The sequence below is a fragment of the Lutzomyia longipalpis genome, chromosome 3 (genome assembly GCF_024334085.1).
Source record: "Lutzomyia longipalpis isolate SR_M1_2022 chromosome 3, ASM2433408v1".
Classification (NCBI taxonomy): Eukaryota; Metazoa; Arthropoda; class Insecta; order Diptera; family Psychodidae; genus Lutzomyia; species Lutzomyia longipalpis.
The window spans coordinates 3,285,291-3,302,634 of record NC_074709.1 but is presented as its reverse complement, the minus strand read 5'-3'; the positions used below and the strand labels follow the sequence as shown (position 1 = coordinate 3,302,634).

General features: G+C 34.7%; 7 protein-coding genes across 12 annotated transcripts in view; 1 reads left to right on the top strand and 6 right to left on the bottom strand.

The window, feature by feature from the left end:
• The window catches only part of LOC129794093 (GPI mannosyltransferase 3), a 1,193,052-nt gene that overhangs the window by 59,631 nt on the left and 1,116,077 nt on the right, over nt 1-17,344 (bottom strand). The window lies entirely within an intron of this gene.
• Nucleotides 1-17,344, bottom strand: part of LOC129794120 (cytoplasmic tRNA 2-thiolation protein 1) — a 1,132,104-nt gene that overhangs the window by 59,631 nt on the left and 1,055,129 nt on the right. The gene's annotated exons all lie outside the window — the stretch shown is intronic.
• Nucleotides 1-17,344, bottom strand: part of LOC129794129 (plasma membrane ascorbate-dependent reductase CYBRD1) — a 1,128,201-nt gene that overhangs the window by 59,631 nt on the left and 1,051,226 nt on the right. The gene's annotated exons all lie outside the window — the stretch shown is intronic.
• The window catches only part of LOC129794176 (cuticle protein 8-like), a 500,748-nt gene that overhangs the window by 59,631 nt on the left and 423,773 nt on the right, over nt 1-17,344 (bottom strand). The gene's annotated exons all lie outside the window — the stretch shown is intronic.
• Nucleotides 1,068-5,850, bottom strand: LOC129794161 (ras-related protein Rab-8A). Its single transcript, XM_055834806.1, has 5 exons — nt 5,062-5,850; nt 3,002-3,201; nt 2,334-2,426; nt 1,963-2,076; nt 1,068-1,889 (listed from the first exon to the last, which is right to left on the bottom strand). The coding sequence occupies exons 1-5, from the start codon at nt 5,183-5,185 to the stop codon at nt 1,776-1,778; spliced, it is 645 nt and encodes a 214-aa protein (XP_055690781.1). The 5' UTR covers nt 5,186-5,850; the 3' UTR covers nt 1,068-1,775.
• Nucleotides 6,584-17,328, top strand: LOC129794097 (protein Lilipod). Of its 2 annotated transcripts, XM_055834710.1 has the most exons (7): nt 6,602-7,045; nt 8,969-9,093; nt 10,200-10,570; nt 11,416-11,484; nt 14,933-15,634; nt 15,709-15,865; nt 16,591-17,328. In XM_055834710.1, exons 1-7 carry the CDS (start codon nt 6,962-6,964, stop codon nt 16,613-16,615), a joined length of 1,533 nt encoding a protein of 510 aa, XP_055690685.1. In that variant the 5' UTR covers nt 6,602-6,961; the 3' UTR covers nt 16,616-17,328. The 2 variants fall into 2 exon arrangements, with proteins under 2 accessions (XP_055690684.1, XP_055690685.1); XM_055834709.1 differs by lacking the exon at nt 16,591-17,328 and having other exon boundaries at nt 6,584-7,045; nt 15,709-16,301.
• LOC129794153 (tetratricopeptide repeat protein 12-like) lies at nt 11,395-14,128 on the bottom strand. Its single transcript, XM_055834793.1, has 4 exons — nt 14,001-14,128; nt 12,347-12,446; nt 12,017-12,258; nt 11,395-11,731 (listed from the first exon to the last, which is right to left on the bottom strand). Exons 1-4 carry the CDS (start codon nt 14,126-14,128, stop codon nt 11,503-11,505), a joined length of 699 nt encoding a protein of 232 aa, XP_055690768.1. The 3' UTR covers nt 11,395-11,502.

Below are 17,344 nucleotides of genomic sequence, written 5' to 3'. Positions count from 1 at the left end.
TTGATTAAGCTTGACCAGAGCTTTCTTCATTATCCAATTATATTCCAGCTAGAATTTTTTTTTGAATTGCAAATAAAATGTCTTACGTTTGGGTCAGCGTATGACCCAATGGACGCAAAAGGGTTAAAAATAGAAAATAAATTTTAGTATTCATTCGCCTGGTAAATTCATTCCAAACTCATTCAGCTCGTCTTCCATTCCCAATCCATAACTTTCAACACAAATAAATGCGAAGGCTCCACTTGAGCTTTTCCGTACAGAACCACACACACCCGTTGAATTTAAATAAATCTCATTTCGTGTGCAATGGAAAAGACGCAGTGTTGGTTTTTTTTACATTGATTTGCATTTTCATTTTATTTCAACATAAGTTAACAAGTGGCGTCATTTTTAAGCAATTTTCCATTAACATCTACTTAAAATTAAGAATTCTATATACTACGTACAAAAAGACTGCAGCATATAACTTTTTTTTAATCTTGTTTTATTTACTATTTTTTTTTTTCAGAAGAAGAAGTCTGGTTGACCATCCATTATAGAAGTTTATGTTGAATCTTTCTTTTTTAATTTTGGTTTTTTTATTTGCGGTATTACTGTTTTAAATTTGGATTTTAGAAAGGATCTCGTGGTTTTCGCTGGTCCCCCCAAAAACATTTTTTTATCTGTTTTATTTATCAGTATTTAAGCTTTTTTTTTAAAGGTGTTGTGTTCAATGTAATTTCTTTGATGCATGAGGAAAAAATGAAAGGGAAAAATTGTGATAACATCGAGAAGAGAGAAGATGGTTTTTCATAGCAGGCACAATTTCAGGCGCAGGACAAACTTGCTCAATTTTGCTCGTTTTAAAATTGGAAAAACATGAAAAATGAAAACTAAAAAGAAATCGAAAGAATTGAGCAAATTTTCGGTGGGTTTGCAGTTAAAGGGAAAACGTAAAAGTTAAAGAAAATGCAAAAGAAAAATTCAAAGTCTGTCCTTGAAAACATTCTCACAGTTTTTTCTGGGATTTTCCTTCGCGAGATTATTTTGATATTTTGTGCGCTCAAATGAAAAAAATTGGTGTTTGATATCTCAAGGATGGGGTTTCATTTTAATACGAGCATTTTTTGGGTTTAAATATCAGGAAGGCGATTCAATATCAAAATTTTCTTTTAGCCCAGAATATTAACAATTTTTCTTGTTTTAGAATTCATTCACTTTTTATCCATTTCGATGTGTTTTTAAGCATTTTTTTTTGTTAAATTTTACTTTCAATTGTAAGCTAGAAAAGCTTATTAGTTCTTTCCATTTTGATAAATGATATGAAAATTGAAAGGCCCACTGGCTCTTTTTTTTAGTTGAATAATTAATATATTGATTTGAAGCACAAGTATGACTTTTTTTTTTAAATTATTTGTAAAATTTATTTAAATATAATAAAATTTTCTAATAAAAAATTTAATTTATAAAATTTTGGCATAAAATCTTTTTTATTTCTCACAGGATACCTTAAATATTTGATAAATAATTTTTTTTCTAAATAAAGATAAAAGATAAGTTACATTGTATAACAAAGCAAAAAAATCAAACTTGTGCTTCAGGTGCTTTCACTGAATTTGCCTCCTCCTCTGCTCCATTCACCCTCTCTCATCTTGGCGGTGATGTCTATGAAAAAGACCCTCCTATTTTGTTTTCTCCTAAAATTCTGTCTTAAATCTCTATATTACAAATGATTATTCTATTTTATCCCAAATAGACTTCCGTTGGGCTGTCTAAAATCCTCTTTGGCCAGATAATTAACACGCGCAGCGACTATTCTCAGAGCTTTTACCCCCTAACATGAAGGAATTGCTGAGCCCATTTGCGGACCCTGAGTCTTGTTGCTTGTCATCCTGATCGAAGTTCTCGCCCTAAAAATTCCCCCAAAATGTTATTTTTAATTTAAAAAAATCAACTTGAGGAAGATAAGCAATAAAAACTCACCCGGCGATCCCTCTGATCACGAATTCTTCTGGCAAGTGTAATGAAGGATTCTTCGATGTTGACATTCTGTTTGCAGGAAACTTCGAAGAAGGGAATGTCGAAGTTTTCAGCAATCTGAATTAAAAAACAAATTAAAACGTAAAAAAGGCTTAGGTGACGGTCAAGGGAGAAAGGAGCACCCCCGTGGGCTACAATTATCGATTCGCGGAGGACAAAAGCAGTGCTGGTGGTTGGAGCTTTGTTTGAAAATTATATTCAGTTCCGTGTGTCGCCTTCATGTCTCGCCAGGAGGTGGTGTATACCTCTCCTTTTTTGCATTTTACTCCCCCTAACTCCCTCCTAATACAAGAAAATGGGGAGTTCTCTTTTACCTTCTCTCCACGGCCCTTCTCAACCATGCGTTGTGCGGGTGGACATTCACACTTGTTTCCCGCCAGCACGGTAACCACATCTGGCGAAGCATTCTACAAAGAGAACACGAAAGGGATGTTTTAGCTACTTGTGGATTTTTTTATTACCGTAATTTACTCAGCTTGGAAAAAAAAGAAGGGATAGACGCTTAAAAAATTAAGGGATTAACCTGCAAAAGCTCCTGCGAGCTTTAATTTAGGTACATTGACCCAAAGGTGATGTTTTTCTTACTTAAATTGCTTTAGAAAATATTGTTTTAATTTCCAATTTATTCAAAGAAGGTGTTTTCTTATTATTACAAAGATCACAAATCATTGATAGGATTTGTAAAATTAAAAAAAAATATCTGAGAAGCTCAAACATAAACCTGATGAAAGTAATAATAAAACCACGAAACTTCAAAGAGTTAAGTTTAAACACAATAAAAGAAAGCTTTCATGATATCCAGCGATGTCTCGTTTTACCATTAATCATTAATTTATTAAGTAAAGAAAATTAAAACTTCCACAAAATAAATAATTTGGAATAAAAACAGACGTGTAGCAAAAAACCAACATGTTGTAAAATGAGTAGAGTTGAGAGACTTGTGAGGAGGTGTAATAATTTAGGCGCCAGGTGTGTGACTCACCTCGTGGATATTTCTCAGCCAATAGGCCAAATTGTTGAAGGACTCCAAATTGGTCACGTCGTACATGAGCAGGATCCCCATGGCACCTCTGTAGTAGGCCGTTGTGAGCGTACGAAATCTCTCCTGGCCCGCTGTATCCCAAATTTGAAGCTTCACCGGCACACCGTCGAGATTTATGAGTTTCTGCTTGAAATCTATTCCTGTGGATTGAAAAAGAAAAAAATATAATAAAAATGGGATCAGTGAGATCCTTTGCAGCACACAAATCTCATTGATGCTTGTAATGCAAGTGGGGATGCAAGGGGGAGGTTTCGTTGGAATAACATCATGCGAATCGGGGGTGGTGCGGGATTGGTATGAGGAGAGCAGGTGAGGCCAGAGGGCAAGAGCGAGGACGTTGCATTTTATGCAATTCTGACACAGCAATATTTTCTTGCACCGACGTGAGGGAAAATCGTAAAATTTTATTCCATTGCTCTCATCCCTTCAGCTGTGCGACATTTTATTTGTTAGAGACGCTCTGTGAGGATGCTGTCGAGACAGAATATCCCTTTTTCTCGTGCTGCAATTTGCACGGAAGCACGTACCTGTCCGAAAAACAGAGCAATAAAAGCTCATATTTAATACTTTATCCAAATGGAATTTTCTTGCCTAAAAGAGATTCAGTGTGGATTCACTTATTGGAGCTTGCTCTTCTTTTAGGTATGGTGTATGTGTGGGTGGTGGCAAACATTTGCAGCAGATGGAGAAAAGTTTTTTTTTCTTTTCTTTTCTTTTCAATGAACGTTAAAGAAATTTCCATTCATACAATAAGGGATATGCGGCATAAAACTTAAAGACTTTGGGATTTTCGTATTTTCAACTTTTAGTTTCACCTCCATGCAGTCTTCTTTTGTGTATTTGCATATTTATTGGACAATTTGTTAATATTTAAAACATCTCTGCACTGTGAAGAAAATGTATGAATATAGCTGGGAGGATTCGCCATAAGTGCTTCTTGTAGCAGAATTTTTTTTCCTTTAGCGGTGACCTTTTATGGTGATTTTTTTTTGTTCTTCAATGAATTTAAGAAATTCTCTTTAACTTTGTCTTATTTTGTTTAATTCTTCCTTCAAGGATCTTGTAGATTTTCTAATTTAATTGAAAAAGAATTTTTGGAGGTTTTGTAGAAAATTGTTAATAAGACTCTTTTTAGTAAAGGGTAATTTCCTCTTGGGAAGAAAGAAAATCGTTAATTTTAATAAAACAATTTGTAAAACCTCTTTAACTAAACGAGAAAGTAATAAAATTATCTCTATTTTATGGAAAAACTCCTGACTTATACAATTATCTTCAAAACCGTGTCCCTTTAGCTCGATTAAAAGGGAAATTCATCATTTTTAATTATCTCGATTGATTCTGAAATTAATTGATTCCGCCAAGTCTTCTTCAAGTAATTAATTTTTGATAAAATAGTGTCGTAATAAAAAAAATGCATCGTAAAATAATGATCAAATGGCCGATTTCACTTCCACATCAATGGGAAAAATATCGCTTAATTAATATTTATATTTTACTTTAATTTATTGCATTGATATAAAACATTTTTAATCAAAATACTTTTCCATCAACAAAAAAATCATTTTGAGAAAAATTCCATCCTTGTGAGAGCATAAAACTCTGTTTCCAATTTTCGAGAGATTTTCCACCAAGATTACTCCACTCCGGATAGATTTTCTGCACACTGCTGTGGAACAGTTTGTGCTTTTGCCCTGTGCAATGGTGAGGAGTGATTGAGTGCACCAGAAGGACGTATAGAGATAGAAAAGGGGGGCAATGGATCAGGCTAAAATTTACGATTATCACCAAAATGCTCCGAGGTCTCGATGTGCAAAATCGGTGCGGAGTCTGCCGCACACATATAGAATTAAATTCAGTGCTGGAGTGAAAGATGCTCCCAAAGAGATGCTCAATTGAAATTGAAAATCGAGAATCAATTGAATTTATGACTCTATGGAGGATTTTTTTTCTTGTATGGAAAGGATTTAGATGTGGTCCATTAAGTGCTCTCCTTTGCTTACCAATTGTGGAGATGTAGGTGTCGTAGTATCTCTCATCGCAGTATCTGTGTACGATGCAAGTCTTGCCGACATTGGAGTCACCCAGGACGAGGATTTTGTATGTTGTAGCAAAATCCAGGGCCATTGTCCTTGATTGTGGTCTTTCTTTTTCACCTCTTTCTTTTCACGGACTTTTTTTCTCACTTGAACGGATGGTTTGTTTTTCTTCACACAAAAAAAGGTTTGGCTCTTTGTTGGCAACAAAGTCCCTAAAATCTACTGGAGGCTCCACATTGCCATCAAAGGGGCTTGTGGATGATGGGCTATCCCGGCAGAGGTAACACCTTTCCCAAATGGTTTGGGTAGGAGATTTTCAAACTCTCAGGGATGACACGTAAATTGCGTATGTGGGAGATGGCACAGAGGCAGAGTTACACAAAGAACTGAGAGGAAGAACTACAGCAAAAAATCTCCCTTTTGAGATGGTGATTCAACAACAGAAAAATCGATATTGCCAGAGTGATGGACGCAAGCGTAGAAAAGCCACCTGTAGCGAATACCCCGACGAAGAATAACTATTTTACCGAAATGCCAAAACAATTCAGGCACTGTCAAGGAGCATCAGGAGGGGAACTACCCCTCAAAAGCCACAAAACATTATTCCTTGATTTTCTCTTTGCTGCAAAGTTATGAATTTACGATCCTAAACAATTTTTTTTACGTATTTCTGGAGAATTCTAATTCATTTAAATAATTCTATTGAATTTTATTGGACTAACCAGGCAAATTATTCTTCTTCTATTCTTATATTCCGTTTTATTTGATAATCTTTGCTTGTACCACCGATGTCCGGAGTTCAGTCTCAACTTCCTCAGCGAGTTTTATCAACTACAAAAAAAAATATCTAGCTGTGTAAAATGCATTGAAAATAATTGGCCGAATAAATTAATTACCTTTTGAATCTCTTCCGCATCCTTGCATCCACTATTTTTCCTAAATTCCTCATTTATTTTCATCCTGACCGCTGACAATGCGTGGGAATCATTCCTAAAAACACCATGACTTGTTCTGTGGAGTTTTTTGAATATCTGCAAAACCTAAAATATGCAAAAATGATTTATTATACACCATTGATTAATTCTGCAGTGACTTACATTTAGTTTTGTTGCTGACATTGTGATTTTCCAGCAATTTTTCCAATTTATTTACAATTTTGCGCAGAAAACAACAAATGTGCTGCGATTCAACATTATCCCGTGAGTGGCGCTGTGAGTAAGGGAACAAAAAATTTAGCAAAAATTAACGGAGACAGTCAAAATTCAAAGGTATATAACGGAATTTATTGAGTAAAAGAATAAAAAGGACTAAAGACAGAGAAAGGATTTGAAAGGAAATTGTACAAAATGCATTTTCCGTTCAGAAAATTATAGGAAAAAGCGGGAAATTGTAGCAATCGCGTAAAAAAGGAAAAGAAAGAAAAACTCAAGGCGCCATAATTTATTTTCGGTTCAGTACACCAAATAATTGACAACTCGCCAGCTGCATCAGCAATGCTCGTATCATTCCCACACAGCCAACAGTAGTTTCGAGAACGGGTGAGCGAGTGAATGAAGCAGTAGAAGTGTCGCTCCTGAAAAATACTTAATTTCTCTCACTAAAAATTACTCGAAAAATAATATTTTGTGCCTCAAAGACGCATTGTGTGTTGTAGTTTTGGGATTTTATCGAAATTTTCCCAAAAAGTGAAAGTGTGGAGTGGAATTTAAGGGGATTCCGGATCCCCTCATAGGAAAACTTGGATGTAAACAATGCAAATTGAATGTGGGAGTGTTTGGTGGAGAAGAGAAGAAAGGCCCGTGAAGTGAAACTCTACTACAACATCCCGCATAGCTGCTATTTTAATCATACAAATTTTTAGTGAATGCATCTCCGGGAAGAAATAATGGATGAGGATGAAACAGCTGAAGATCATGTTAATTTCCACAACACAGTTCGAGAACATACGGTAGGTGTTGCTGCATTTTAATGGGGGATTCGCGGTGGCGCAGCCCCCATCCCAGCTTTACCGTTCTCTGATCGTGCAGCGAAACAAGTTGTGAATATCATTTCCACACGCATTGAATGATTTGCTCGTGGCGAAGCAAAAACACACCAACCAGTGCTCGCGACGTCACAAACATCGGAGGAATTTCGCCAATTCCAAGAGTCCACGTCGTACGAATGTCTGGGCCATGTTATCACACCAGCACACACAGGTTTCCTCTGCACTTTTATCAACGTCGCCCCACTCTGGGGGGATCAACGCTAATAGCACCCCCTTATTGCTAAGCAAGTCGCGCGATGTCTTATCAATCCATGCCACTTTGGCAGGAGGACGGGGCTCTCTTATTTCTTTCCCCCTCATCATCGTCACATTTGGCACCGTTTCTACGTGCCTCTGCACATTCCAGAAGCGGTCAATCTGCCCCATTCACTGGCCTTCGGTTTTTGTATTTGGCCAATTTATTTCTCACTAATTTATTCAAAAGGTGTGAAATAGCGAGAAACTTTTTTTCCATCGTTTTCTCTTCCATTTTGAGGGAAATTTCTCTAATCAATTTGAGTGATTAGAATCAGAAATTACATTTTAATTGTTCATACTTCGTCAATTGATGAAGATTAGAACATTAGGAGGGTATCTAATCTTTCTTTTTATAGATCAAGGTTGAGTGGAGTGAGAAATTCGTCAAAGAAACAATTATTTGGGTAAATTAATGCACTTGGGGTAAATTGAGGCAATTGGGGTGAATTGAATCACTTAAGGAATTCTTTTAATTAAATGCATTTACTTTATTAGAATTTACAGTTAATTGAAAGGTTCTGAATTTTATATTAAACGCAAAAGATTTTTTTATGATCTAGCTTCTGTTTCTTGTGTTCTAATATTTAATCTGTAAGTATTTTTAACCCTTTCGTGACAATACCTTTATTCATATTTTAAAAAAATCCTTTAAAGGATAATTGTTTTATTATTCTGTCACACAGGACATTGTTCTAAGGATGAAAATTGAAAAAATAATTCATCTACATTTTTTAGCAGGTACTCTACAATCCTTAAATGGTTAAAGTTCATTGTTAATTTTCCTACAACTGGATAAAGCAAAAGTTTTTAATTTATTTTAGCAATTCACATAGAGAAGTATTACAAGAAAAAAATTTCCATGAGTTTTTCTCACAATCAATGGTGTTGGGCTTGTTTGAAAGTGAAGGCTATTTTTCGCACAACTCCACTATCAACGATGAACAACAAAAACGATGAGACTTATCAGTGCTGTGTGGCGTTTTCAAATGAACATAAATAGCACAAAAACATTCTACACACAATTATAATGAAGAATTGAATCTCTGACGCGCTCTACGGGGTCAAGTACTGGCTGCAGCAGAAAAAAACTGTCAATAAAGCGGGGAAAAATAAATTTAACGCTTCGTCCGATTGCCATTTACAAGCAGTCGCACACAGCATTATAAATCTCATAAATGGGGAGAGAAAAAACCTCCTGGCGCTTTTTTTTGGTCTCCAACTAATAAACTCCACTCACATACCAGCTAACTGGCGGAAGTTTCCACCTCAATTCCAAAAAATAAATACAAAATGGGAGATTGTAAATGAAAATTGATTACTTGGCATACAAAATTCTCATTTATTGCATTTTGCATGCGGGGCGAAGTTAATGGTATTGAAAAAGAGCTCAATTTTGTGATTGTTTTTCCCCTTGGTTGCTCACTAAAATGCAAAATGCAGTCAATCGGAGAAAACGAAATAATTGTGCCGATCGCATCTCATGCTTCAGCGACATGGCGGATTATTTCATTAAGAAAAAAAAATGTTTATTGCGTTGCAATGTTGAATTCAAGAGTAAGAGTGCGGGGCTTTTTTGTGCATTTGCAGATTTTCCTCTTGCTCTTCATGCTGCTCTATTTGGGCTCGTATGCACTCATTGGGCGCTTCAGGAGACGCGACAGAGAAGACTTGTTCTCGTCAGATGACGATGAACTCACAGTTTATCGCATAAGGTAAGAAAATTGAAAATGAATTGCATTTTATACTACATTCTTGATGGAAGAAATAAATATTTGTATGTTTGTAGAGGATTTTATCACAGCTAAATTGCGTGCTTTAGAATACGTTTAAATTGTAATAAAATGTAATTCCTTTGTAGTTGTCAGTCTTATTCATTTAATAATACTTTAAAATGAATTTTTGGTTGGATTTTTTAAAGAGATTCCAATGCTTCTTTTAACCTTTTCGCATCCATTAAAAACTTTAAATATCTCAACCAAAAAAAAGGTAAATTCTTCCCATTCTAACAGAAGAAGGAAAAATTGAAAATTCTTATTTTTTGTATTTGAAACTTCCCTTTGGTACATATCGATCAGGCTCATCGACGAACCTGCGGGTACGGGATGACCCAAAAATCCAATCAGATTTGCTCTAAAATCAACAGAAAATGCGAAAAACTGATTTTAGCCAAAAATAAGTCTAAACTTTAAGGAAAAAATTGAAAATTCTTATTTTTTGTATTTGAAACTTACCTTTGGTACATATCGATCAGGCTCATCGACGAACCTGCGGGTACGGGATGACCCAAAAATCCATTCAGATTTGCTCTAAAATTAACAGGAGAGCCAGAAAATGCGAAAAACTGATTTTAGCCAAAAATAAGTCTAAACTTTAAGGAAAAAATTGAAAATCCTTATTTTTTGTATTCGAAACTTCCCTTTGGTACATATCGATCAGGCTCATCGACGAACCTGCGGGTACGGGATGACCCAAAAATCCATTCAGATTTGCTCTAAAATCAACAGGAGAGCCAGAAAATGCGAAAAACTGATTTTAGCCAAAAATAAGTCTAAACTTTAAGGGGAAAATTGAAAATCCCTGTTTTTTGCAATTGAAACTCCAAAAGACCAAAATTCAATTTTATTAATTTTGCCGTAAAAGAAACATTTATTTATGTTATTTTACTTTGAAAAGAAAATTGAAATCGTGCAAGTAAAAGCGCAGTCCTCCTCTTCCATTTGTAAAAACACAAATTGCCATTTTAGGATATACATATCACGCATAAGAAGATCAAGTTTTTTTTTGCATTAAAGTGATTTTTCTCTTTTTTTTCTTTCAGTCTGTGGATGTGTACATTTTCACTGGCAATCGCCATTGGAGCTGCCCTCCTTCTACCACTATCAATTGCAAGCAATGAAGTGCTAACACTTTATCCAAATAGCTACTATGTAAAGTGGCTCAATAGTTCCCTTATTCAGGGGCTGTGGAATCATGTGTTCCTCTTCTCAAATCTCTCACTTTTCGTCTTGCTGCCATTCTCATATTTATTTGCCGAATCTGCGGGCTTTCTGGGTCACCATAAAGGCATAATTTCACGTGCTTACGAGACATTCACCGTTTTCTCGCTACTCGCGTTTGTTGTGCTGGGGCTCACCTACGTCATATCGGCGCTCATCGATCCAGAAAAGAGTAGCCTACAGACACTTCTCAGTGAGTAGATTTATGTACATACATAATATTGCCATGCCCAATTAAATACATTTAAAAATATATTTGCCAAATATTTTCGATGACCAAAACAAGCGTCTCTACATGGATAGAATGGCAATTGGGAATAGAATAAAGTGTGAGAAGGCAAATATTGATTATTCTCCTCTCCACATGGATGGAGGCGGAAGAATTCAAAACAGAAGAAAGGCAAAAAATGTTTATTTAGTATTTGTTTGAGTAGACTGTATCGTGTCAAAATTCTTTGTACTCATTCTCACATTGTTCTATTTATTAATAAATACACACATCATTGAAACTCAAAGTTTTCCTTATTTGAGTCAAAATGAACTAAATGCGTTGTCCACGAAGTCTTTAAAGTAAATCATTGCATTTTCATGGGTTATAAGTTGAATTTTTATGTTGATTTTATATTGTTTGAAAATTTGTGATGCGAATAAAACAAAGAAAATTGCAAAAAAAACATTTTGAGTCTCTTTTCCCTTTCTCAATCTTTTTTTTTTGTAAAATAAAAAAAATAGAAGAATTAATTGAATAAAAATTAAAATTAATTTAGAACATCATACAATTTATGAGCAACAATATTTCTCGTAGGATACATTAGGTTTGATAAAATAGATTTTTTTTTAGCCTCTCATGCCAAAAAAAAAGCGATAAAAGGGATAAAAGCAAATTGTATATCAAACGAGGTTTCTAGTTTCATTATAATTGCAAAATGCGGATGTTTAGAATACAAGAAAAAAAATATAGAAGAAATTAGAACTTTAAACATCAAATATTTACATTCTGATTAAAATGTTCTGTTTATTGCCATTTTCTCATTTCAGATTTAGGAAGCTATCATTTGCCATTTCTGTATTCATGCGTGTCATTCTTGGGTGTTTTACTTCTTCTTGGTAAGTTTTTTTTTTCCTTTAGTCCTCAATTTTCTCATTATCCTGAATATTTTTCACGACATCCTCAATGAATTCGAGATCCTTGGGGTTACTTTTCTTCGCCTCCGAGATACTCTTCTCATAATTTCTCATTTCACCGAGGAAATAGTAGCTTTTTGCCCGATAGAGCCACGACCGTAAATTCTTCTCATCCAATTTATTGATGACAAAGTCACAATCAATTATTGCACGCTTGTACAGGCCAACTCTGTAGGGGAGAGTGGGGAAAAGAGAAGCAATTAGAGAGAAAAGAAAAAGTTGTAAGTGAGGGAAAAATGATTAAAATCAAAAGAAAAATCAACGTGTGAAAGAATTACAGAGAAATTTGAAAATGTCGAGAAACTATAAATAGATTTGCCAATGAGTGAGGATGTTTGGCATTGAAACAAAAAAGTGAATTGTTATTCTTCGCATAGAGTTCTAATGTGTGGTGCTGCTTCAAGAAGCTAATTATAAGGCACAACACACACAATTCCGCGCAATGTGGAGTTACCTCATGTAGCAGAGAGCACGATTATTGTAGAGAATTGGGCTATCTCTGACCTGGTCAATTGCCTTTGAGTACATACTGATGGCTTTATCGTATTCCTCCTTCCTAAAAGCCACATTGCCGAGCTTTCGTAGATTCTGTGCAATTGATTCGCGTTCTTTGCGCTCTGCATATCGCCTTGCGGCGTCTTTCTCCATGGAAGCCATAAATGCGTGCTTATCCTGAGCAATTGCCGATGTTTCTTCCTGCAGAGAAGAAGGATGTTTAAACACACGACCTCAACCTTTTGTGAATTAATTAAAGAACATGCACAAATGCGTGGCAAAAACTTACATTTGGCGTGCTATTTATGACCGTTCGATCCTCCTTGACTTTAACAATGAAATTTTCAATGTTAACACTCTCCAGGTGCTTCTTATCATTCCCCAAATATCTATATAATAAATTAAAAAGAAGAAAAGCCAATGAAATCTATGGGGAATTCCCACATAATCGGTAGAGATGAAAAGAAAAGCGGTCGCCTGTTTATCTTACTGTTTAAATGACAAAATATTTTTCTTTATAAAATACAAATATAGATAATATTTATTTTAATTTGACATGTAAATTTATGACTCAAAAGTCAATTTGTAAATAATTTATAAAGCTTCTATTTATGCTTGAATTTTTTATATGGATTATTTATGAACTTGCAATGGTTTTCATGCAAGTTTTAGCACTTTCTGCTTGCAAAATTCCCGCAAAAATCAATCGATTTTAATTTCATGATATACCGTCGAATCAATAAAAATTGATATACTATCATTTGTAGCCAAATTAATTAAGATAATACACATTCTTCATATTTTATCAAATAGATTGGAAAATTTTGGAGATTCAGTAGAAAGTAAAATGAGTTAATTTTATCCTTTGAACCCATAAAAAAATGAACAAAACACGAATTAAAGAAATTTTAGAAGGGAAACACGTTAGATGGAATTAAATTGGAAAAGTTCTTTCGATTTGTTGTCGAAAAAATGTATTTTAGAAGAGGTATTAATTAAAATATTCTCTTGCATTTATTTTAAAGGCTTCGCTTCACAAGTTTTTTCAATATTCTTTAAGTTCTAAATAAGTTTTTTTTTAATGAATTAAATTTAATTTCTTTGTTATCAATGAGAACTTCATTCCAAGAGAATATTGTTGTTTCATTCATTATCTTATCTTAAAAATAATAAGAATAAAAGCCATTTATTTAATATTATTCACAACAATCTCCTTTTATGACGCCTTAAATGCGATTTATTTAATTTCATGACGTTCAATAAATCTTATCTCACGCTGTAGGAGATTTAATTTTCTTTTAAAACAGAATGTTTAAAAATTTTCATAAAATTCAAGAAATTCTAGATTAATTTTTATTAAATTAATTAATTTTTTAGGTCAGTTTGAAGTTAAATTTCTTGTAAAATAAAAAAATAAAAAAATATTAGTTTATTGGTATAAAAATCATATTCATTGAACAAGTTTAATTCTTATTTTTAAACAAGAAATGATTCTATTCAACGTCAACCCAAGGATTATTTTAATAATAAAATTAATCTCATTCTTTAACTTTTTCGTAGCTCTAGAATGAAATCAGTTAAATTTTTTTTAAGCTTTCTGATAAAATTTTAGAACGATTTATTTCAAAATTTTAATATTTAACCCACAATAAAAAAATATTCTCATGAAAAGAGAATTATTGTGAAAATATGAGTTGTGTTGGATGCACATAAAAAAAGAAGAATTTCTCTTCATATAGCACAAATTGCATTTTTCTCGCATGTTGCACAAGTTCTGCCTGCACAAATGGTGCAATCAAGTAATTAACTAATAAAGCTAAAACTTTTAATTTGTAGGGGTTGTGAAATTCATTTAGAGGTCTCTCCTTTTAAACACCACCAGCTGTACAACCATTGACTTCTATTTGTTTCTCTCTCGTTTTTTTTTTCACTCACTCACTCACCGATCCGCCATGGAGATTCCAACTTGTTGATCTTTGCGATCATTGCTTGACATGAATTTGAGAATATTCATCACTTCATCGACTTTCGATTCAAAATCACGAATTTCTTCATCTCGAGCTTTTGCCATTTTCTTTTGCTTTGATTTTGCTCTAAGCGCGCACAGTGAACGCGAAGAAAGTGAGACAGGTGTTTTCGCTGATTCACTCCAAACTGTCTTTTGAAGAATAAAAAAAAGTTTCCTTCGTGACCGAGAGGAATATGGTATGCAAAAGCGCCCCCTCCTGAGAAACTTAGAGTATCGATTAAACCACAAGACGACGACGGGGAGGAATTTTGTGTGGATGGGAATGGTGGAAGGAGTTGAGTTTTGTGTATAGATATCCTAGAAACAAGGAAAAAGGTCCTTGCAAGTTGCTATGGATTGAAAATCAAAAGGCTGTCCTTGTTTTGTCTTTATATATAGGGTGGTCAAGATAAGATGGACCGTTCTTATGGGCTAAATCTATAAAAACGGTCCATGTTATCTTGACCATCCTATACATTCTAAAGACATTTTGCAATATTGATTTATGAAAAAATTTTCTTTAATTTAAAAAAAAAACGTTGCATTTTATTTAAAGATTATTTAAATATGTTGAATTTGTAGGGATTTAATTGATAATGATATTGTAAGAAAAGAACAAAAATTTAGACAAATTAAAATTGAAAAAATAGGAAAATATAATTCTGTTATCCAGTAAAGAATAAAAGAAATGAATAAGAAATCGGCAGAAACTTCTTATTTTCCACTAAACTTCAGCTCGAAAAAGATAGCAAAGCTAGCTCTAGAATAAGGAGATAGTGCACAAAAATAAACCATCAATTATTCCTTTTACCAGCAAAGCCAATAAAGAGCATTTGCCTAATTAGTCCCATTATATTGATTTCACAGTATGCACCCCATTGGGATTTGTACGACTATTTGGGGTCGTAGGGCAGGTTCTGGTGAAGCCCCATCTCCTGCGTGACGTGAATGATGAGTATCATGCGTTTAATTTCGAAGAGGCCAGCGTACGGCGAAAGCTCGCAACGACGAGCAGCAGCTACGCAGATGCCGCACCCTATGACCCACTGAAGGTACACTCAAATGCCGAAGGGCTGTACCAGAGACGGATCAATGGGAGCAGCACGAATGGGCAGCAACTCCACGATGAGGTGGTGCTCAATGAAAGACTGAGAGAGATTGAGTCTGATCAGCGAGAGCTGGACAAATTGCGATCATCGTCGGCATTCCAGAGGAACTTTGTCTACCCCATTGCCATGATATTGCTCCTCTTTCTCACGGGCATCACGGTATTGTTGGTGTGTACGAATACCCTTGAGCTCCTAATTGGGATTAAAGCCCTACCCCTGAGTACGCGTCAATTCACCCTCGGCATTTCATCGCTGTCGAAACTTGGACCACTTGGGGCTGCTCTGGAGGTCTGCATCATCTTCTACTTGGGCGCAACATCTTCCGTGGGCTTCTACACGATGCCCTTTATGCGGCATGTGCGACCACGGAGAAGAAGAACATCCCTGTCGCAGCTCATTGTCAACTGCGCCATTGTTCTCATTCTCAGCTCAGCCCTTCCACTTTTATCCCGAATTCTTGGTGAGTTCAGGACTTCTTTTAGTGTTTCTAAGAAGACAAAAAAATTAAGATTTTTTCTCTCTCGATTTTTGCAGGAATATCAAATTTTGATCTTCTCGGGGATTTTGGGGAGATTGAGTGGTTGGGCAATTTCCAAATTGTTTTCCTGTACAATTTGGTCTTTGGCACAGCCACAACACTCTGCATTGTCAACAAATTCACAGCAACAGTTCGACGGGAGTTGTGTGCACGGTTAGTGGAAAATTATCTGCTCGTTATCAATTACATCTCAGTCATTAATTGATAGACTTATTTTGCAAGAAAAAAAAAGAGATTTTCGCGCACTCTCGTCTGTGTGTGTGGCACCTGAAATGCATTTTTCTCATATTCATTAACTCAGCAAGAAAAAAAAAGCTCCAAATACGCGGAATTATTTAATAAATATTCTCCTAGAGACTTTATATTTTTCCATAATCATGTAGTTTGTCGTGAAAAATTTAATTTATATTATTTTGTGTGAAGGATGCAAGTCCTTGATGATTTTGTTTTGCTGTTTGATAACAAAAAAAGAAGATAAATTGCTGCTTAAGCAATATTAGAAAGGAGTGTAATACTGTGTAGTAGTTGATTGATTATAAACTGTGAGAATTTACACATAAAAATTAAAAAATGATTTACTTAAAAAAAATATGATTTTTCTTTATTTTTTTTAAGGGATGATTTGACAATTATGGAAACTTGGAGATTTTTTAAGAGATTTTTGAGTCAATTTTGAGAGAAAAAATTAGAAAATTCCATAATTATTGGATCATCTCTTTGTTTGTGAGGAAAAAAACCTCCCTAACTTTGCACCCTCTGCATCTTTTTGCACCATTTGAGCAGCTTCAGTTTCGTTTGGCTTTGTGTGTCCTTTAGGTCTGTTAAGGAGTGGGCGTCGTACTTCAGCTTCGTCTTTTTTTCTTTCTTTCTCTCCATAGATTGAAATCATTATTTGGTCTTTAAAGAAGAGTGCCTCCGTCACGCCATTCTGGAGATTTGAAGAAGGAAATTCTATCCCCATCGATATAATTTCCTTTTAAGAGATTCCCAACAGCCATAAGGATATTTTCGACGTAATTTTCTGACCATTAGTGGTACCTTTACTTACTGAAATCATCATTTAACCCTCCGTATACTATGAGGGGTAGGTGACCGACCCCAAAGCTATATTTCGATTAATTGCACCTTAGTCCTTAAAGGTATAAAACCAAGCTTTTGGAATTAAGCTCCTTGGTTATCTGAGAAGATTATGTGAAAATTTGAGGTCAATCCGACCACTAGAAAAGAAGTTATTAACAAAAAATGTAAGAAGAGGAAATTCAAAAATTGATGTAACGGTTTAGACGTTTCTAACCTCATAAAATCATCAAAAAAACTATTTATTTATTTTTGTCTTCTAAAATTAACAAAAGACTTCTTAAGGAGTGCCAAGGAGTCTATTAAAGCTCATTTGATCGAAAGAATTTGCTTTTTTGCGAAAAGTTCTATGGGGTCGGACAGCTACCCCATTTACGCGTGTTTTGATCACAGTATACGGAGGGTTAAAACATATTTTAGAGTAGAAATTTTATAATAAGCAATAAGAAGAGCAAAATGCACCATTTGGATGTTTTTTCTTCAAAAAATTCCTTTGTGTAATGAACTCCACTAATAAAAAATAAATATTCATACAAAAATTTGAAGAAAAGACTT